The 22378-nt window shown below is 36.1% G+C and overlaps 2 protein-coding genes across 4 annotated transcripts; one reads left to right on the top strand and one right to left on the bottom strand.

Moving 5' to 3' along the window:
- Positions 1–21: 21 nt before the first annotated feature.
- Positions 22–11090, top strand: LOC112553166 (KDEL motif-containing protein 1-like). Of its 3 annotated transcripts, XR_003096969.1 has the most exons (12): positions 22–393; positions 919–1127; positions 1259–1297; positions 2761–2972; positions 4142–4219; positions 4545–4717; positions 5396–5633; positions 6896–7105; positions 7372–7461; positions 8198–8308; positions 8974–9087; positions 9483–11090. XR_003096969.1 is itself a non-coding variant. In XM_025220210.1 (11 exons), the coding sequence occupies exons 1-11, from the start codon at positions 191–193 to the stop codon at positions 9019–9021; spliced, it is 1611 nt and encodes a 536-aa protein (XP_025075995.1). In that variant the 5' UTR covers positions 24–190; the 3' UTR covers positions 9022–11090. The 3 variants fall into 3 exon arrangements, 2 of the variants coding, with proteins under 2 accessions (XP_025075995.1, XP_025075996.1); XM_025220210.1 differs by having other exon boundaries at positions 24–393; positions 8974–11090; XM_025220211.1 differs by lacking the exon at positions 1259–1297 and having other exon boundaries at positions 29–393; positions 8974–11090.
- A 988-nt stretch (positions 11091–12078) lies between these two features.
- LOC112553168 lies at positions 12079–22356 on the bottom strand. The gene has a single exon (XM_025220214.1). It carries the CDS (start codon positions 22241–22243, stop codon positions 20981–20983), a length of 1263 nt encoding a protein of 420 aa, XP_025075999.1. The 5' UTR covers positions 22244–22356; the 3' UTR covers positions 12079–20980.
- Between the last annotated feature and the right edge of the window lie 22 nt (positions 22357–22378).

Below are 22378 nucleotides of genomic sequence, written 5' to 3'. Positions count from 1 at the left end.
AAAGAAGTATTCGTTAATGGAACAGCAGCAGTACAGAAATGTAGGTCACGACAGTACAACAGCGGTGTGTAGCGATTGGTAGTTACAGAACTTGTTTTCTCTCAGTCTTTAGATTTTTCGCCCTAACTTATGCTATTAGTTTGGATCAAATAAATTTTCGATTTAAGACCCTCTGCAAAAGAAACCCACCATGCGCGTTAATCTTTTGCTCGTCTTCAGCGAAAACTTTTTTGCAACAGTTTGTGTCGTCTGCTATGCTCTACTCTTGCCATTTGCTGAGACAGCACAGATCGACCCCAAGAGATGCCTTGTTTGGGGACCTGGACTGAAAGTACATGTCAATCTACCTGTTCGCTACTTCTACATTCAAATAGTTGACACGTCAGGAAATAAGTAAGTATATAGCACCAGCTTGTGTTACAGCATGCAATGAAGGAATTGAAAAATGAAGTGATTCTATCGTACAGTTTAGTTAATAACATAACTGATCACTTATATTAGCAAAAACTAAAATCGTCAACTTTAAATTCAAGACACAAATACGCACTGTAATTGCAGCGAGAGTTTTATTGTGAGCCTGACATATAATAATTTATAATAATTCATCACAAATGTAATTGTAAATTCCCCCATTATCCTTTACCCACACTCAGAGGTTCTCATACTTGTAGGTGTGAGAAAGAAAGAAAAGGAAATACACATGGGCACCCACCCGAACGCACAGCCACATTCCACTGCCAATATCAGCCCAAAACGCATGTGAGATTTATGGAGTATGCAAAACGTCCTTGTCATCAAACATTTTGTATTAGAATATATTTTCTTTTCAAAGAATTTAAAAATCAGCATTATTATATGCAACAGATGCCAGAAACACACTCTTTAAAGCATTTAGAATTGGCTGTGTACATCTTTCAGCATCACAGAATCAATTGGAGAAAATCCTTTCAAAGTCAGCATACATCAACGTGATGACCAGGAGAGAGTTCGCATGCGTGTGGATGTTCTGGACCGCCATGATGGTGTTTATATTGTCAGGCTAAGAAGTTACGCTTCTTCACTAGATACAGATATCCACATTTGGTACAATGGACAAGCAGTGGGAAAATCACCATATCACTTACCAGGTATAAAGAATCTCAAAGTTTTCAGCTAAGAAAGCATGATAAAAAAGTGCTTTTGTGCACTTTATTTAAAATAAAGCATTTTTAATTGAGATGTGTAAATAAAGTGAATGCTTTTTTTGATACATCTCTAGATCCTCATTATTTGACTGCATCTGAACAAGATGCTTCAGGTAAAAAGAAAGTAAGATAACATTTTATTTATCCTAGACAGCACTTTGGTATTACCTAGGATCCACAACTACTACATGCCATGCAACAATGCCTTTTGCTTCACACTGACACATGCTTGCTCTATTTCCTGGGATGACCTTGGTTTCAGCATGTTTCTTCCTTGCTCATGTATCCTTGGACACATTTTTGCACATGCACACACAAACACACACATATATATATATACGTCTGCAGCATGTTTTAATTATGAGATGATGTGCAGCATAAAACAATAAAACTTTTCAATCAGTGAGGTGTTGTTGCAGCCCTATGCTCCTCGAGAAGTAACAAGGAATAAACTAAGTGCAGCATAAAACAATAAACCTTTTAATCAGTGATTCATTTACGTCCTTATTGTCCAGGCATGAAATGATTCTTGTGAAGAGCCTTTCATATTAGAAAGAGTTTCACATTTTTAATGCATTTGGTTAGTAAGGTATAACTTTAAAAGGTAACACATCTGAGCTGTGCCCAAAATGAAAGACATGTACTGTTCATTTTTAGTTACTAATGCGAGTAAAAGTCAGAGGAAAAATGAAAGCCTCAGGTCCGGCACACAATATTTAATGGTTAACAGGTTTTCTTGACATGAAGGCTTAACATTTCTGGTGCTCATAGGCGCTTCTGCTTGAAACTATTTTCTTGCTCTTAAATTTTCTTAATCTTTAACACCAAGCAAACAAGAGAAATGTTTGATTTGCATAATATACTACTGCTATTACTTGACTTAAACATGCTTGTCCTTTAACTACTAAAGCTTTAAGAAGTAGAGCGACAGAACGCACCATCCATTCTTGATATACCTTAATAGGTACTCTCTCAGGTTTACCATTATAGGTATCCTTGATAAACTAAAAATTTTCAATAATGACATAAATTTGACATCTTTCCATAAATGCCATTATATGAAGGCTTGTATCTCGTATGCAAAAGGCATTTAATTTCCCAAGTTTGGGGAATTACTATGCATTAAATTCAGTTATCAGGATTTCTAATTTGTTGGTTCTTTAAACAAGCTGTGTGAAAGGATTGAAATAATATTTTTTTTAAGGGAAGTGTACATAAATCTAAATTCTGATTGAATAATTTTGCATCTGTCCAATTTATTATTGTAGAGTAGTTTGAGAAGGTTTACATTAGCTTTACTATTTTCTTCTGAATTTCTAACCATGAAGAAAGTGCTCCTGTCAATATTGAAATGTAATAATGTTTAACAGGTTTGGTTTTGCATAGGCAAGCATTCTATCTAAAGATGGAAAAAGAACTATTGCCCAAAAGGTTACTGCGTGTAGGATGATTAGCTTGTCCAGTCAGCTTCATTTGCTAATCTAGAGATTAAAGATGATGGAGAGGAATAGCTCAAGACAATAATGTGAGAATCAATAGTGATAGTGTATTGTGTATTTTGTACTTTGGTGTCCAGGAACCATCTACCAGGAACAGTGCTACTGCCCCTGTCCCAGCCTGTCTTTTTGGTATGAACAGCTGGAATGTCCAGACCATTATCAGCAGATTGAAGATGACCTATCTCCATTTTCCAACATTGACATGGATGTTGTGGCTCAAGAGATTGTGACACGCTTTAGTGACCAGGGGCGACATAGCTTATGCCATTACAAGATCATCAATAATAAGGTGACAAAAGCCTTGCATTTCACCCAGGAAACACAAGATGCGGATGAAATTTGTAGTTGTGCATTGCTACTTTATACTTCAGCTGTATAAGGCTCTTTTGGGAGTTTCCAGTTCTCGTGTTAGGGTTTGGATCTGTAGGGTGAATATAAGATCTATGAAGTTTTCTTTGTGGTAATAGGTATAATGTTTAACCCTCTCTTATAGTGGAATGAGTCTAATCAAGACATAGTCATAATAAATATCTCCATACACATACCTCCCACTAATGGGGGAGCTCATGGCATTTATAAAAAGAAAACAAACTCTCCTGAACACTTCTCTCCTTCTAATAAGTCATTGAAACATTCAAACAAGAACAGCAGTTGAAGGTGAAAAAAAAAAGAAAAGGGAGAAGCTGTCACTGTCAGGACAGGTTGGAAAAGAAAGGTTTTAAATTCTTTTGCTTAAATTTGTGGCCAAGCAGCAGAGATATTTTGGGGTATCTTATTGATCGTGAAGTACAGTCCTATCTTTTGATAGTTTCCTAATTTACTTTTATTCACTGATATTGTGGAATTACACTAATCAAGGAATGATAGAATGAACACACAGACAAGAGTGTTAGCAGTTTGTCAAAAGAAAACATGGCAGATGACACTAATCATAATCATCTGCAAATGATAATGACTAGTAGAAGTCAAAATTGTACTGCAATTTCTGCTTTGGGATCATCTCTTAATGATTTGGTTTAGGAGTTTGATTATTAATCTATTCTGCTCCAGTCCAGTGACTGTAGCTCTGTCTCATTGACATCTTGATCTGTGAATGTCATCCTGCATCCTGCAGAAGAACAACCTGACATTCCCAGTAACTACAGAGCCACAGGAATTTTGTCTTGTGTGTTTGTGCTTGTAATGCGTGAAGAGCCTGGCTTTGGCTTGGATACCACACTATAAAAGCTTTCACCATGATTATTATTATTTGTTTCTAATGATAATGTGCTGCTACTCTTTAACAAACAAATTAGTTATGAAACAGACTACAAATTTAAACTTATTAAACTATATTATTTTTTATGAGTTATATGTGTGCTTGCATGCATATGTGCTTGGTGGCATTTAATTATAACGTTATTATGTATACACTCATTATTTTCTTTTTAGTATCTTCATTCTGCTATCCCTCTACAGGTATATCGGAAAACCTATGGGACCATAATAGATTTCAAGATATTTGTGGATGCTATTCTTCTCTCATTGGTGCGAAAGGTTAGCATTGTGCAGTTTTCTGGCCTGCTGGTAGCTTGAAATTTGAGATTTCAGCAGTAAAAAAAAAGCATGCTGCATTATATCTTTCCTTATAGTCTCTTGCATCTACATGTCGTGATGTATATTGGTAAAGGTACATTGACACTCAAATACAACAACCCTTGTTCTCATCTCACTTGTTATAGATATCTATCTTGTGCTTATATGTGTTTTAGAAGGTGAACAGAAAAATTAAAGCAGACAATAGTCTGCGGTTTTTCTTATTTCTTACTGACTTAGTATATCAATATTTTTAATGGTTTTTTTTTTTTTTTTCATCAACTAGGTGAAGCTGGCAGATGTGGAGTTTTTTGTCAACTTAGGTGACTGGCCTTTGGAAACACGTCATCCAAAAGATGGAGGAGTACCTATTCTTTCATGGTGTGGCTCAGACTCCACTTATGACATTGTTTTGCCAACATATGACATTACAGAAGCCACGCTGGAAATGCTGGGGAGGTATTCTCATTCTAAAACATCATAGTAATCTGTTTTTGTCTCATGCATAAAAAAATTGATTGTTTGTAATTGTTGTCAATATGCAATAAATTTTAATTGTGGTATTTTTAAAATCATTTAAGACTATGAACAGTTTTAAATTTTTACAATCTAGTCAAAATTCATATAGTTGACAAACAGAGTACACTTGGTTTCTGAGTTAGACATCTGTAGTGTGAAGAGTTAATTCTTGTGGATGATACTTTGTGTTTCTCTGTTTTAGATGTAGTGTACTGATAAGTGTCACGAAATGTTTAGGTTTCAAGTTTATTGCATGTTTTTAGAAAGTGCTTGATTTAAGAAGTTCTGTGAAACTGAAGATTTGGTTGGTTCAGTTAATTCACTGTTAGCTGTTAATGGCTGCTTTCTATAAAGTGTCAGGCAATAATCTGGGCTAAATGTTATTTATATTGAAGGCACATGGTCTGTAGATAAAAATTTGTGTTTACTTTGGTAACAGTGTTAAGACTTTATTTTCATTTAATCGTATTTTATTTGTCTGTGTGATTTTGCTGTATAAGGTTGAACTTCAGTACACCTTCTTCCATGTCCTTTAAGTAATCTACCACACAGCAAGCTCTAGCTGTGTATTTTTCTTTTTTTCTGTCATTTTAAACTGTGGTGGTGTCTCTTTTTCAGAGTGTCCCTGGATATGCTGTCAGTACAAGCTAACACAGGCCCCACATGGGAAAACAAATCAAACGTTGCCTTTTGGCGAGGTCGTGACAGTTGTCGAGAGCGGCTGCAACTGGTGGAAATGAGTAGGAAACATCCAGACATGATTGATGCTGCCCTGACCAACATGTTCTTTTTCCCTAAGGATGAAAACAAATATGGACAAATTGTCAAACCTGTGTCGTTCTTTGACTTTTTCAAGGTAGATTTGTGTTTGTGGTGGGTTGTAAATTAAGGTACTTCTCTCTGCGTTTTAGATAAAGACTGCATTGATAAAAGCAAGGTAAGAATTCATGCTGCCGGAACCACATGGGCCCAACTGAGGGGGGCTGCCTAAAACCGGGTTCGCTGGCGAGGTGTTGTTGCGGCCCTATGCTCCTCGAGGAGTAACAAGGAATGATGATGATGATGAAGAATTCATGCCTTTGCACGGCATTTTAAGCGGATTTACTACAGTGGCAAGAAATGTTATAGTCTAAGAAAAGAATGTGAGAGACATGCCTATAGTGGTCAAAGTGCAGTGCTTCTTGTAGGGTATGTAATCTGTTTTGAGACATATCTGGCTTAGCGGAAAACAGATTGGCAAATGAGTTATTAAATCAGAAATGTATGCTAAGCTGATCTGTGTATCATTTTAATTGGAATTATGATCAGGCTAAACCACTCATTGCTTTTTGTTGCCAGATGAAATGTCTGGCTTCACCTTCATGATTTGTGTAGTTTTTATAGGCATGTTGTGTGCATAGTGCATACAGATTTAAAGATTTATCTGTATGCATTCATGAATGTGTGCACACAATAATTTTCTATTTTTATAACTATTCAAAACCCATACATCTAGTTTCTATTATTCTTTGTAAATTTACATAGCCTGTGTGCCTTTAAATAATTTTAATTTTTAAATCATGAAAACTTTTGATAGCCACTAGTTTTGTAGTTGATTTTGATTAAGCTGAAACGTTCATGGAGACCTTGGCTAGCAAGGTATACTGGTGGGGGAGGTAGAACAGGAAAAGCAAAGAAAGTCCAGAAAACAGTTTACAGAAGGCAATCCAAAAGTCTGTAAAATGTCAGGAAAGGGGAAATTTCCTTACTGTAACTTTTGCATAATTCTTGCAGAGTGAAAAAAGAAATGTATGGTAAGTTCAGAGTTTGAAGAAATGAAAAGCTTATGTGACAGGGAAAGAATGAGTTGTCAAAAGGCTAGAATACAAAGGCTTTGAAGTTGAGTGGACTGAGATGGCGGTGGTTTCAGCAGAAACAAACAGACTTGACTGGTGAGAAGTAGACAGTGGATTTAGGGTGGGTGAAGAAAAGCAGCCATTCAAAATGTCAAGGGGGAGAAGACAGGACATAAGTAACAAACTGAAAATTGGTACTTAACATTCATGGAATTTGTCAGTATCCCCTTTGTAGACAAGCTGCTTAACATACTGAACCCTGTGTTTACTGTTTGTGTTGCAGAGCAAGTATCAGATTAACATCGATGGCACAGTTGCAGCTTATAGATTCCCATACTTGATTGCTGGGGATTCTGTTGTTCTCAAGCAGGAGTCTGAGTACTATGAGCACTTTTACAAACGCTTGCTGCCATGGAAACACTATATTCCATTCAAAAGAGACCTCAGTGATCTTCTGCAGAAAATAAAGTGGGCACAAAGTCATGATAGAGAGGTCGGTGAGGGTTTTTTGTAAACACATTACAGCACTAAGGGAAGGCAGCATGAATTCTCCTCCCTTCTTTCTGACTTCTGGCAGTGTAGAAGAGAGTTTGACTGTTTAGTGATATAACTTCCTCAGAATTGCCACACATCATTTGATGAGTGAATTGGGATCAGTCATGAACTTTGTTAACTTGTAGTTCAGGTAGTTATATTTCTTCATATTGCTGTGTGACAGTCTAGTCTACTTTCTTCAGATGCTGTCATCTCCTTGTGCAGGCTCGCCAGATTGCCATAAATGCTCAAGAATTTGCTCGAGAAAATCTTATGCCTCCAGAGGTTTTCTGTTACCATGCTAAGGTGTTGGAGGTGAGAAAGTAATTCACTGCTATTTTCTGCCTCAAAGCAAGTTGTCAGAGAGCTTCCATTTTAAACTCGCGTAATCATCAAAAGAGAGCCTACCTAAATCCTGCCTAAACATTTTGCAGTCCCATTACATTCTGATAAGAAAAGTCACATACTCAGTTATCCTCTACTGCTTTTTTTAAAACTGTTTTTAATCTGTTCTGATTGCATTTTGTAGCATAAAATATGTGACACTTATCCAAGCTCTCATTTGCAGAACTTCCCATCAAATTATCATAACCTGGTTGAATATAAATTTTCTTTCTGTTGTGTACCTCCCAAAATTGAAATTATACATATAACTAGCAACAGTACCTGGTATTGATCCATTGACATCCACTTTGACTGACAGGCTGTAATCACTCAGTGCTCTCCTAGGAAACTGCATAATTGCAAAAATTTACTCTTAATAAATTAAAAGAAATTTTTTTTAGCTACTAATAATGTCTTATAACAACTAAAATAAACATTAAAATAAAGATGCTCCAGAAAAAATTACACTAAGCACAGAACTTTCCTATAGAAAAACAATTAGTATTCCTGTCAGATTTGCTTAGGATACAACAAATGGAAGGGATCTGAATCAAAATTAAGGTACCACACACACGAACATATTGGCACACTGCTTATTTATAAGATGGATATCATTACTAACAAAGGATTTTAGTAATAAAGGTACACAAACTGCTTTGTGTTTCAGGCACTTTCACAACGATTGAAACATAAACCACAGGGAACAGAGGGCTTTGAGCACATAGAGCAGCCAACTCATAGTCTAGAATCTCAGTGTGTGTGTGATAGATCTGTACAGGTAAGTAGTGATCAAATTATGTATGCACACTTAGCACTGTGATGAAGTGAGTTCAGGGCCACTGGGGGAAAGGGAGGAGATAAAAGAACAGCTTGTTCAAACTTCCCAAGAAAACGGTCTAATACTATGAGTTCATTGGTGTCTAAAGAGATTGGTTCATTCCCAAAGCTTCAGGGTTTAGCAACTGTCACCTGAGCATGGTACATGCTTCAGAAAACTTCATGGGTACTAAATATTTCACTACTGAGGAAACAGAAGCAAGTTGATGGCACAGATATGTGTACTCAGTTGTGAATAATATTCAGAGTGGATTGCTCTGCAGATTGTGTGCACAAGTTCTAAACTCTCGAGTAATTGCTAATAATAGTAGCCAGTAAGTGAAGACTTTGGTTTCTAAATATTTTGCCCACTTTTTAAAATATTTTTTCATCAGTAATCTCATCTAGGTCTCTTGTCAAGTGCTACCAGTACACACAGACCTTTCTCACCTTGTCTGCATTGAATACTTGCCACTGTCTGAATACATGGTGCATACCTCCAAAAAAAGTTTTTCCTTATTTTAAGAAAAAATATGTGCTTATTCTTAATATGGATGCAGCCACACACTGTCTCTTGAAATCCTACTTACAAATCTTTCTATTTTTGCTATATGGTTTGGGTTTCAGGACCAGTATTTTAAGCTGCAAGGAAAAGATGCAAAACAGGAACTTTGAAGAGATCATGATGTGATGGTCATATTTGCCTGCCTGCTAGGATATCATACTGGGCTATTATGTTTGGTGTGTAGTTATCTTTAGTGGCAGATAATGTGTTAAGATCGTCTGTCTGACTTTTGTTGAGGATTTCTCTTCTCATCATGTTCTATCAAAAATTTAAACTATTTTTGTAATAAAATATGTGCATGCATTCATATATGCTTGCATTTGCATGTGTGTAAATGCGCACAAAGGTTTTCTTGAACAGTTTCTTTTAAACTGCGAGGATGTTTTAATCATATTTCTGTAAAGTTTTCTTATCTATGCAAAATTTGCATAATATTTATATAGTGCATGTCAAGAACCACAAATATCCAAAAGAAAATGAGTTTATGATAGGATCTCCTGTGTGCTCTGCAATTTGGATGTTTAGGATTTTATATCGAGAGATCTTGTGTAATCATTTTTATATGTTACAGCTTATACAGGATCTAGTTTTATTTTTTATGCAAGACATCTAGAATTGGAAATTTTACAGGAAAAAGTGTCACATGGATGAACTTTTTTGCCACTGTCAAAAATGGTGTTCACTGCTATTCTCTATTTCTTTAAAATTTTAATTTCATGTACATATTTGGAACAAACTGCTGATGGTAGCTATTGTTGATGATGCAAGAAACATTGCATGTGTCTTTGAAATTCAAAGTATATTTTCACAAGCCTGTTGCTTCTTCCTCAAAAAGAAATTAAGTTAAAACTAAAGCACAAATTTCACATGTACATGCATAAATCTGGATCTAAAATACTATGATGCATGATTGCATGATGTGCTGTATTGAAAGTATCCATTTTAGACCTCAAAAGCAATGTGTAGAGAAACATGCTTATACATTGCACATCACGGTTTTACGTTGACTGCCTTCACTACGCATAATTATAAACCATAGCATAGCTATGCACCTCACATATAAGAGTACCTGAATTTCTAATGGATATATATATAAAGTATCTGCAAATGATGCGTACCCACTCTCATTCAAGGTGTTGACTTGTTTACTGTTTTCTTTGGCATGGTTTACCCTTAATGCTGGTTTTTTTGTTAACATATTTCTTTGTTGCAAATGATGCAATTTATATTCTTGATAAGCTTGATATAACATTTCTGATATATTTATTGACGTTGTAACACTAACAGGGCCCTGGCAACTTTGATAAACGATCAGTATATTGTTTTGTAATGCCTATATGCCATACAACTTGTGCCTTCATTGTCTATGTAGGTATGAACATAATTCCTGGCAATATTGTGACATTTTCAGTCTGTTTGGATGCAAAGATCTGTGTTTTTCAGTAAGTTAATGTAATATGAAATTTTCAGGGAGTTAAAGCAGATGAAACACATATGTAGCTGCTGACTGTTCTTCCCATTTTCAGTATTGCTGTGATAATGCATGTTGAAGCATAATTTAGGATCTGATCACGAACTAATATCCCTGGACTGCTGGCAGACGATTTTCTTCCAGTTAACTGCTAAAACGGGGCATGATACAAGAAAGCTTCCGGTTTATTCACATTCTTTGTTACGGTTTGCCGAGACTAACAGCGGATCACAAGAGGCTAAGCATTGGTCTTGGCACACAGACAGCAATCCACCTATACACATCCTTGACCTGATGGAACACTGATGATTTGCCTTAAGTCTTTTGTACACAAGTATCGTTTTCCTATATCATCAGTACTCGGTATATTTTTAACAAAACTCTGGTACATTGCTTTAATACTCTGGGATTGTATTCATGAAATTTTACAGAGCTGGGTAAACTGGCTACCTGTAGGTGAACCCCCAAAATAACTCCTTTTTGTTTAATTATGATATGAGCATAATGCCAGTCAATTTACTTTATGATTACCTAAATATGTAAATATATAAAATCCACGTTCACTAGGTGCTGTAATGGAAGTATGCAAAAATGATTATGGGTTTAAGCCACAACCCGATGATTGTTGTAACCTATGTGAAATACTTACTTTTGGCGTATTTTTTCTGTTGAATACTTAAGTTACAAATAAATAACCTTTTAAAATGGTTTGATTAGTTAATTTACTAGAGTGTCTTGAATGTTTTTTAATGTTTTGCTGTCTTCGATCATCGCTTACCATAATGCTAAACACTTAGAGTGTCAGTACCAATTTTCTACACCTGGAAACAGTTTTCAGATACTTAACAGCTATAGCATGGTACGATAATGTCAACAGCGTACTATAGGGCATGTTGCATGTTCAGAGCTCCTTCTGGTATACCACAATGAAATATTCTGTAAAACTGAAAACTGAGCAGACTAGTGAGATCACAATGATGGCGCAGATCCAATGCTAATAATTAAAAAATCTTAAGCACAAGGACAAGAGCTGTCACTCTCAGTTTTAGGGACATCACCCTATGTTAAAGTAGGCATTTAAACTGAGTGCAAAGAGAATGAAAAAAAGACTTTTGTAGACTGACAGTCTATGCATGCAGACAATATCAACTACATCACGTAGTAAGACAGGCACATCCATCAATGCGAACACCACCACAGCAATCAGTAAATGTAATTCTAGGTCTTCAATGAATATAAATTTTCAGATTACAGAAGAATATCGACCAGCCTAAAGACAAGGTATAACAAACACAAAGCAAGGACTGAAACTATCAAGAAGAACAATTGTAACCCTCGGGAAAGGTCCTACAGGCAATCACCTACTATGTTAATCCTCTCAGGAAAGGCCCCATTAGCAACTTCTCCATCGTGTGTTAATCATAGGTCTTATTCACAGAAACCTATCCTTACTGCCGAACAATTAATACAGCGACATTCACCACTCCATGTCTGTCAGCTTCCCACTTGGTGAAAAAAGTTCCTCTAAATAAACAATTAGATCTTAACATCAGTGGTATCCTCTGTATTTTTGAGAACTTACACTTTTTTCCTGGCCTGAAAACACTGTATCCACAAAAGGTCTGCCTATGAAATTTAGATCCTGCCTCTTGTCATCCACACAAGCACAAGTACACATTATATGGGAATCTTGAGATTTTCAAGTTCACATGGTAGTTCTGGTTTATTTGGGAAAGGTTTAAACTGACTGACATAATCAGTACTCAAAAGCATACTAATTATTGCAAGACTACAGTGCAGCTGCTTAAGTATGTCAATAATAGAAAGGGGCAGGACTAATCATCGTGTCCCCTGCCCTCTGCAAATTTATGAAAATGTCAGAATAAACTGCCTCTAGATGTGATGACACCAATTGTCACTTCTTTTAGAAAATGTACAACAGTTTGCAAAACATTAAGGCATCACTGTTTGCAAGAAAATCAATCATGCTGAAATGGCAGAGATAAAACCAGATGGCCAAGATCACAAAACTTCCAGGAATGTGGGACAGATCTTAATATAGTTTTTGAAAATTTGGGTGCAATAAAAGCTTTGTAAAAATAAGAAAATACTCATTATTCCCTAATTTGATTTTTTTTTAAAAAGGGCCTTGATAGGTCACAAATAATAAAACATTTATACTTTAGTCTCCATGAATTTGTAATGATCTGTAAAATATGTGAGCACATGTTTATGTCTTATGCACTCTTTCAACTGACACTTTGTTTATGCTTTCAAAATTATGTTTGCTTGCTAAATTGTTTTATTTTATTTAAGATAGGAAAGCCATCATACCCTATATTGCTCACAAACCTTCATGAAATGTGATCTTTGTCATTAGAACCACAAGTTAGCAGCTACCTGTGTTTATTAATCAGGCACCTTAAATTACCAAAGTAAAATTCCAGACATGGAAAAAAAACTGTAAGCCATTTCATTTTAACTCAAGAATCATTGGACTTCCTAGTGACCAAAGATGCAGTTGTAATTCTAGATCTGCTCAGTAAAGAACAATTTATAGCTCTACATATTTCTTCTTCCAAGTATTCAGCTTCATTCACAACATATATTGTATCAAAACAATAATCCTCTCAGCCCATTTTATAGGGCCACTGGCAAACATGACACCATAACCCTTTCAAAAAAAAAAAAGAAAAAAAGAAAAAGCGAGGCTGATGCATCACAGTGGAGTCCCAGTAAATGAGAGCAAAAGACTTTCAATTGAATGGATGGAAGAGATGTTCTTATGCTCAAAAAGATTACAAGGTTAACATCTTCTATTTTGCTTTTATCCAATGAATACAATACAAATTTAATGTATTTTATAATTTTAATTTGTCTGCATGTAGAAACATTTTGGCAGCTTTCAGATTTTCAATTTGGACAAAGGACAAAAATGAAGTGTTTCAGCTATAAGAAAATAAACTTTAAGAGTTGATGGGAACTGTCAATTTAGTTATTATAAGAATGCAATTTTTGCCAAAAATATAGCATAGATTGATCTCTGATATTCAAAACAAATTTCTTAAAATTAAATTACAGAACCCTTAAGAAAAAAATTGCACAGCACTCCTGTTGAAATCTCAAACAAAATTGAAAAATGAACTACAAGCTCATATGTGAAAAGCTTGTCATCATATATGATCCTCTCACATGTGCTGGAGTGAGAGAAAAGAGGGAACACAACACAGAGCTGATGGAAAGACGCAGGACAAGGAAAAATGAATTCACAAAACTATCATGTTGAGACAATTGTAACTGGCATGAGACCTATCCCATATAAACTAACACCATACAGCCAGAAACAGCCCCCAACTATTTGAAACTCAAGAGCTTCTGAATATAAGCACGGGCGTTTAGCACACAGCTCCTCTCCTTCACCAGTTCCTGTTCACATACACACGTTATTTAACTTGGAAACTTTTGTTGGCCCTGCAATCAGATTAAAAACATTTTTAAAGAGCCATGATTTAAATGGAGACTTTAGCAATACTCCACATACATTTCATAGAACAAAATAAATTACAAGAAAAAACAACTAGACATTCATATCTTGCTAAATACAGCTTCAGAGGTGCTCTCAAGGATGCCCAAAATAAGATGTGATTTTCATCTGTGAATATCCAAACTAAAGTTAAGCTATTTATTGTTACAGAGTTAAGAAGCCTGTTGTTGATCAAGTGTCTTTACTGTCCAAATACACTTGCGTGACTGGTACTGTTTGTCTCATCACTGTCATTCACCATGTTACTGCTAGCCATTTGTAACTCAGGTACCAAAAATGTCAGGAGAGTTAAAAAAAAAAGTGGGGGGGGGGGAGAATACACCTACAGCTAACACTGTTTTCATCTTCACTTTACAGGGAAAAATGTCTGAAAATAAAAATGTTATGATTGTAACAGTAATACTTTGCAAAAGGTGTCAAATCTTAATCCAATTACATGTAAATGTCGGGGTTTAGAATATGGGGCAACCAGTTAATACTGTATTTCATGCTCACAACCCACTTTATTAGAAGTATATTATGATGCTTAAAAGACAACATCGTGTGCCAGTCTCTCCCTCTCTTGGGTATCACTAATCTATTTTCCTGTCAAAATTTTCTTTCTACTTCTTAGGCTGAAAAGATGTTTTTAATGTTTTAGGCTGAAAAGATGTTGTTAATTGACTTTGTACAAGATACTCCCTTTTGTTACCCAACTAATTGCAAATTTACATGCCACTGCATCACCTCACTGAACTGAACCAGTGAGACATACAAATAATCTATGTTGAAAAAATGCTTAATTTCTGGGCACCTCCTTTTGTATTGATGACAAAAACTTTTTTCTCCCACTCTCCAGATGTGTTTATTCTTTTGTAATATCCTGATGGCACCATGGTGAAAGTTTTTCAGTCCACCTTATAAAAGATTAAAGGCATTGTGTTTGTGTAAATTGCCACTAGTGTCTGAAGGCTGTAAGATTCTTATAAAACTGTTACTCAGATTTTTTTAAATTAAATGTCTAATTGGCTGTTATTAAGAGATAAGGCAAAGCAAAGAACTGTAAGCTGCCCATCTGTCTGGAGTAGAGACATTGGGATCCCCTTGCTAACAACAGTTGGGATGAGAAGAAACTATGAGAGTTGTTAGGTTTCATCAAGTACACTAATAATCCAATGATGTCGACAGTCATTTCCCCTTCCCCTTAAAAGGAACATCTGTGTCCCCAACATCTTGTCCCAATAATACCTCTATTATCTATACTATCTAAAATTATTTTTGCATTATTTAATTTGAAGATATCCTTACAATTTTTAAGCAGAGCATGATGGACCTAAATGCAGAAGCAAGCCACCAAAGCACTAAAATACCCACAAAAACTGCATACACTTTAGGCACCTAAGCAATAAACGGGATTGAAACTCTCTCAAAGGCATCTCACAAATCTTGGCATCAAAACTGAAAGGCAACAGGCAATTAGATATGTCTTCAGACCTCTAACATCTTGCAACATGGGGACATATGCAGGATCATTTTGACTGGCTAAAAACACCAAGACTGAACTACTCAGATACATTAGTAACATTTATGATAAGACTTGTCAACTGTTTCAGAATGCAAGTTTAAAAGAGTTTTAATGGATTTCTAAAAATCTTAAAACTTTCAACGAATGTCAGAGTATCATCATCTGGACTGCATTGTACTATGCTCCTTACCCTATCAAAATTCAAATATAGTTATAGCATGGGAATCACTCTCCTCCAAGGGCATATTTTATACATTCTTCACAAGACTTTATAGAAAAAGGTAAAGCAGCTGATATTGTCTTTAAAGCAAAAATAAACAATAAAACCCACATATTGTCTGTATGCCAAGCACAACACCTTTTGCTAGCCAGAAAATTTAACCTTTGTACTTCTGTTGGGCAATAGAGTAAACATTGTGCTGGTCTGTTGCTCTCTTGGGGATTTGTCCCTTATTCTCCACATAACCAGCTAACAGAGTTAAGTCCTTGTACAACTAACAAAGAGTGAGGCACACGTGCTTTGTTCTTGTGCCTGAAGATGACATACCCAGCAACTTCCAGCAAAAAACAAAACAAAGAACCAAGTCACAAGAGGAAAGATCTGTACAAATCTTTTCTTTAAATAACAAATCCACAAGCCAAAGTAGAAGAGCATGCACCACATATTTTCTCATATGGAATACAAGTTCTGACCCTGACATAAGCCTAAAGATTTTAGATGTATCAAAATCCTTACATCATTTATATTTGCTTGACACAAGACCAGGGGTTTCTTACACATTAAAATCATTCATGCAGTACACAACAGTTGAGCTTGACACACAGGTTTGTGACACACCAGAATAACTCATGTTATACATCAGTCAAGTTTGAAACACTAAGACCAGGACAGAGCTTTAACCACGGGACATGAACCAAAGTTAGAAACACAACAACAGGTGTCTGAAGTATAATAACCGCTCATGTGGTACATAAATTTGACACAAGACAACAAATTTCTGATGTATAGTAACTCCCGGTAAAGTACACGAGTTTAACACAAGACCACAAAAGGCCTCTAGTGTACCACAATAACTCATGGTACACGGGTCAAGTCAAACACAAGACCAAGAATTTCTGATGTATCAAAATACTTCACATAGTACACAAGTCAAGCCGGACACAAGATCAAAGTTACAGATGAATCACTTAACAAGATGAAAAGGCGTTTCAAGAGGAAGAAGACCATAAAAATTCTATTACATATTGCATATTTAACAGCCATGCGAAAGGAATTAGATATGACAAATGCCCTAAGCTGCCTTTAGATGATGAACATATTCGTGTAGAAGACAAATTAAACACTATCTTTGCATTTCAGAAAGATGACATCTGCAGCATGTGTACCCACAACTCTTCAGCAACTGCCCTCCAGAAGCTCCTGCTGATGCAGGGCTTCACTCATGTCATGATGCAGATGAACATTCACAAAGAAATCAGGTCAAAAGGGATAGGTGCTGATTCGGACGGAACCCTTGCCATGAAAAATTTGAGAAAGAGAACGAAGAACTGAAACACTAAACTCTCATTTTACATAGTTTGCATAATGACAGTGGAAAGGACTTGAAATATTAAATCCTTTTTCTTCACACAATCTGCTATGTGAACAGGTAAGAGGGCTCATGTCTGAAACATGTATTATCATAAAGTAAATATAAACTGAAGGGAAGAAAGAGGGTCATCTTTGCTGGGCACTGTTTCTACCTGTGGGAAAAATTACTCCCTTTAACACCAGGCCTCTGATGCAATGCTTGTTGCAAATCTTCAGCTTTAGGTGTTAAGTAGATGTGCAATATTATTGTACATTATTGTTTCTGTTATTGCAAATTATTAAAACCTTAGCTAGATTTCCAGCCAAGTTTTAAAGTTTGCTCTAAATTATCTAACTGACATGCTTTAAAAAATATGCTAATGCATAGTTTTGATTAAACAATATTTAAGACAATAACCATTAACAGTTTTCCAAAAAATGAGGAAAAAATTGCTATGGAACATCTATATTATTTTATCAAATTATTCTTGATTTCAAATTTGAAATATACTAAGAGTAGGTTTTAAAACAGAAGTACTTTGCTACAGTTCAACAGGCTAAAATGTTTACAAGCAAACTGACCACTGAATACATTTGAGGTTGGGCAATGGTGAGGCTTAAACTGGCCTTAACTAAATATTAATAGCTAATGCAAAAGGACGGACTTTTCTCCACCCACTAGACTTTCAGGCAGGCATCAGCTAAGAGCACTAAGCAATAAAAGCCAACCTTCTGCTGGAATCAAAGCCTAACTCTCCTGGGTTCAAAAAAGCAAAATGCTTGTTAACTGTAGTATCCACAACCCTCATCCTCAGCATTTCCTTGTTCATCTGATAAGCCACCTTAAAATGTCTCTTCTCCCAAACCTTGTTTGAACTTAAAATATTTCCATTTCAATTTCTGTGAAATACAAAATTTGACAACAATCCTACTAATACAATGCAGGCACTGACTCAGGTGTGAAAGTAGAAAGTAAATTCATCACATTTCTCATTTCTAATATAGTTCCCATTCATATGGGAACATGTGGCCACTCATATGCAATTATAACACTTTTTCTGCTTGTGTGGCTCTCAGATGATAATAAAACACTTCCAGATGTACAAAAGTATAAACATATGAAAATACACAAAAAAACCCTAGAGAATGCCCTATATGACACATCTAAATTTTTTATGACAAAAGGCCACTTTTAAAATTTTACTGGTGCATAACCTGTTACATCATAAGGACTTGACATCCTATGCAAAGTTTCTTTATTTGCTGTCTACAAAATATTAAAAAAGAGAAGAAAGCCTTTTAAATATAAATGTAATCTCTTGCCTTGGTCTTCCCTGCTATTGACAGACTTCATTTAAAGTCATGACATCACAAACAATTGTAAACTGTCTTCGGAGTTCTGTTCTTCACATCTGTTAGTTTAAAAAAAAATTATATATTTAAAAAGCGAAGATGATTTTTCTGAAAATAAATTTCCAACAGATTGGAAACTGTAGCCAGAAATTCAAAAAGAATCCAATTAATCTGATAAAAAAAAAACCACCTTTGCATTGACAAAATTCAGACCCACTTAACCAGTCAATTGTGCTAAAGTGTACTCCATGCCCGTGCACTCACATTCACTAAGAAATATACAAATATGCATATTTTAAGCAAATTACCAACATTCACACCCAAACTCATTTAACAGCTACATGCATCAGCTTGTCAAACCATACACACCTTGCATTGTTTCTTCACACTGTCCCTAAATATTGCATATATGTTCAACCATAATGAAAATAATATGTTAAATCATGCTTTCAGTAATGTTCACATAATTGTTAAGTAAAAAAAAAATTCTTGGCTTCAGGCATATAAGCAATTCAGAATCATTAATATTATACAAAATGTCCACTATATACAAGAAACTTGCATCCTAAAAGCACCCTGAACACATAGGCCTATGGAGACAGCTCTGTCTTAAACTCTCTGAAGTTTTCACTCTCCTCCTGGTCCACCACCTGCCATACCAGCTATCCCATTCCCATAAAAAAAATTAAAAAATGACACAAAAATAAAAATATAAAATATGACATCACTTGCATGCTTAACTTTTGAACAGAAGACTTCTTCAGTTTGTATAGAAAGGTGCACTTTGCTGTAGCTACAGTGCTTGAAAGACACTATGACCTTTGCAAGGATAACTTCATGAGTATTTGAGAAATACCATTTCTTCAATACCCATAACGCTTGGGTTAAAAGAGTCAGCTAGTAATTGGGAAACATAGACACTGGCCACATCTGTAACAACAGCAAAAGTGAAATTCAAGACCTTGAATGCAATTCAAAGAGACAAAATAACTTTGTTTTAGGGATGTAATTACACACCAAAGATAATAGGATCACTTAGAGATAAAAACTATTGCTACATTGTTTTCTATCCTGCGGGGATAAAGCAAAATGGAGATAACTACGTATCCTAGTTATGTGAATGTTCAACCATGAAAAGATTTAAACTTTGGCATTAATTTTGGGACTGATCTTAATTTACCACTACTAAAATATATGGCTAGATGTTTTACCTGGCTTAAAAATTGCTAATATTACCTCCACTGTGAACTTAGCTCTAGATCAAATTGCAACTGCCTTAGTTTACAACATCTATGCAATCTAACCAAGTAACAAACATGGTAAAATCAAAATAGCTGTCTAAAACAAAAACAAAACAAAACAAAAATGCATGTAATTCCAGACCTATTCCTCTATAGTTCAGCTTCATATCCAGAGCAAAACTGTTTTTCTGTTTTTACCAACCTTAACTGATATCCAAATTACATCTCCATGTTTAAAATTACACATGGCTGCATTCTTTTGTCATGTTTCTCCATGTTCAACTAACATTTCATGCTCTGATAAGAAGTACTTCTCAACAAAAGTGAATTCATTACAGGTACATGGTACTTAAAACCAACCTAGGTTGCACTCATTTTCTATACAAAAAAACAATGCATACTGCATAAAATAAACACACACTTCAAACCTTTTACACATGTTTGGCAGACAAACTACCTGAATACGGTGAATAAAATCATATTTAAGTTGTTACACAACCTCCTCTCCATTCTACAAGCATGTAGCAGCATCCAAATAGAAAACTGCACGAGTTGACAGCAACTGTTTCATTTAACAAGCTTGCAGCAATATTAAAGTAGAAAACTGCATGACTTGCATAACAACTGCTGTTCTTAATATAGCTATCAGCATTGCTGACTTTTTAAGCTGCTGTTTTTAGCAGAGAACACTCCTTGAACTGAAGGGACATGCAAAAAACATCAGTCAAATCAATGACAAAAAGAAGAAAGACAATATTGTTTGTGGACATAGGACAGGCACTGAAAGTGTACAACTATGGCAATCACTTCACCTTACTCTGGTGGTATAATTGCTAATCTCTAAGCTACAGCTGTCAGTATTTCAAAGAATAGAATATGAAACTGGACACATCTAAAAAATACCTATGGCATCTCTCTGTAAGCACCGTCACATTTTCAAATTTGTTTAAAATATGAGGATCACTATTAGTAATTAGCTAGTATTTATGGCAAAAGAAAATACGTTTAAAACTATTATCATGTTGGAAAAAGCTTCTGTAATAGAAAACACTTTATATTAGGCTTGGTGGTGGTGGTGGAGGCCAGGGTAGAAAGAGTGGTTAATTTTTACGCTCTGAAAACTGACCAGTTTAAAAACATTATAATGTCTTTTCATGTAAGCAAGTCCAGTGAACAACTTTATGCAGGAATCAGCATGTTGGTAGTCTACAAGTTTTGTCATATACTAGACATAACTGAATGCCATAAATTTGTTACATGTAGCTCATAGGTATCATAGGTAATTGTGCATGACTCTTGTGCCAGTCTGTAATAGATGCTACTTTTAAGAACAGTGGAGAACACCACATTTCTATTACAGCTATTATTATACTGTGTCTTGTCTTTTCAGTACTGATTCTCTTCAATCCATCCTTTCAAGGTGGTAGGCAGTGGCAGATGCTGAATGTGATCGTAGCGAGTATACTGTCGAATAACAAAGCGACAAAGATATTGAAGAGAACGCACTTGGGTGAATCGAGACACTGGTTTAGTCAGTCTGACTGGGAATGAAGGGGCACCTGGGGACCGAGATCTAGAGTAGCAAAAGATGCCAGTCTGTGAGTCATTCATTGAGTGTTCAATTAAATCCACAATGGATGGATAGCCTTCAGTGTCTGGTTGTGCATAGAAGCTAAACATCCCATTACAGTGTTCAATGCGCGTGTGCAGTGTACGACCATATGATCTAAAGCTCAAGCTCAGCAAATATCGTTCGTCTGAACTGTCACGCACAAGGAAAGCGCCATCTGGTTGATCAGCCAGCTTCTCTTCTGCTTCATTGCGAGTAATAGGCCCCCAGTACCAACCAAATTTGGACAGTCGAAAAAGCTCATGTGTGAGGCTCCAAACTTTTGGCTGATCCTGGGTAGAATCTAATTCCAACGCTAATGCATCAACTAGGTCACACACATCTGGGTGGCCTGCATTGGCCTCCCTTCTGTCTCTACTCTTGCTAGACTGAGCATCACAACACTCATCACTTTGTGGTGGATCCTCCCTGCGCAACACACATGCATCTTGGCTGAACTTCGAAATGTCTTTGGTCCAGCAACCGGATTTTTCTTTTCGACCATCATAGTCACAAGAATCTGTGTTCGAACGCCATTCAGTTATCTTGGGAGAAACGTAGCTTTGTACACTGGAAGTCAGACTGTCGCAGCTCTGTGAGAATGAACCTGGCTTCCCTGCTTTGTCACACAAACCGAACAGATATTTGCTTCTCTGTTTAGATTTTCTTGTCTCTGTCTTTGATAGAGTTTGAGAATGCTGCGGACACTCTTCTATGTGATTAGCTTCGATCGACTCAGACTTTCGATGAAAGGACGGTGCCAACTTACGCCGCAAGTTCCGTAGAAGCCCAATCTTGTCTCTCCTCTTTTGGCTTATATCTTCTATCGTTGTTTGTTCGTCTGCGTGATTCTGTTGTGACAAAACCTGATGTGAGTCACACAGCATTTCTCGTTCCTCACCTCCAACACTTTCGATCTGTCGAATATCGCGACCAACATCAGTGGTCTTGGGAGACTCTCCACGGGAACGTCTGTTCGTTGACAATATAATACCTTTGAAACTTATCTTCTTCATCATCTTTTGCACACACAGACACATGGATTAAGCATGGTAACAGCACCTATGTCTGACGATAACCTGTACAACAACTCACAAATTCCACACAGGGCGATGCTGCTATCTACAGAAGACGTGAGTACGCATGCGCGTGAAATTTCTTCCGTATTTTTGGTC

This window comes from Pomacea canaliculata, linkage group LG12 (genome assembly GCF_003073045.1).
Source record: "Pomacea canaliculata isolate SZHN2017 linkage group LG12, ASM307304v1, whole genome shotgun sequence".
Taxonomy (NCBI): domain Eukaryota; kingdom Metazoa; phylum Mollusca; class Gastropoda; order Architaenioglossa; family Ampullariidae; genus Pomacea; species Pomacea canaliculata.
Note: the sequence above shows the minus strand (reverse complement) of the source record. Positions and strands in the feature narration are given on the sequence as shown.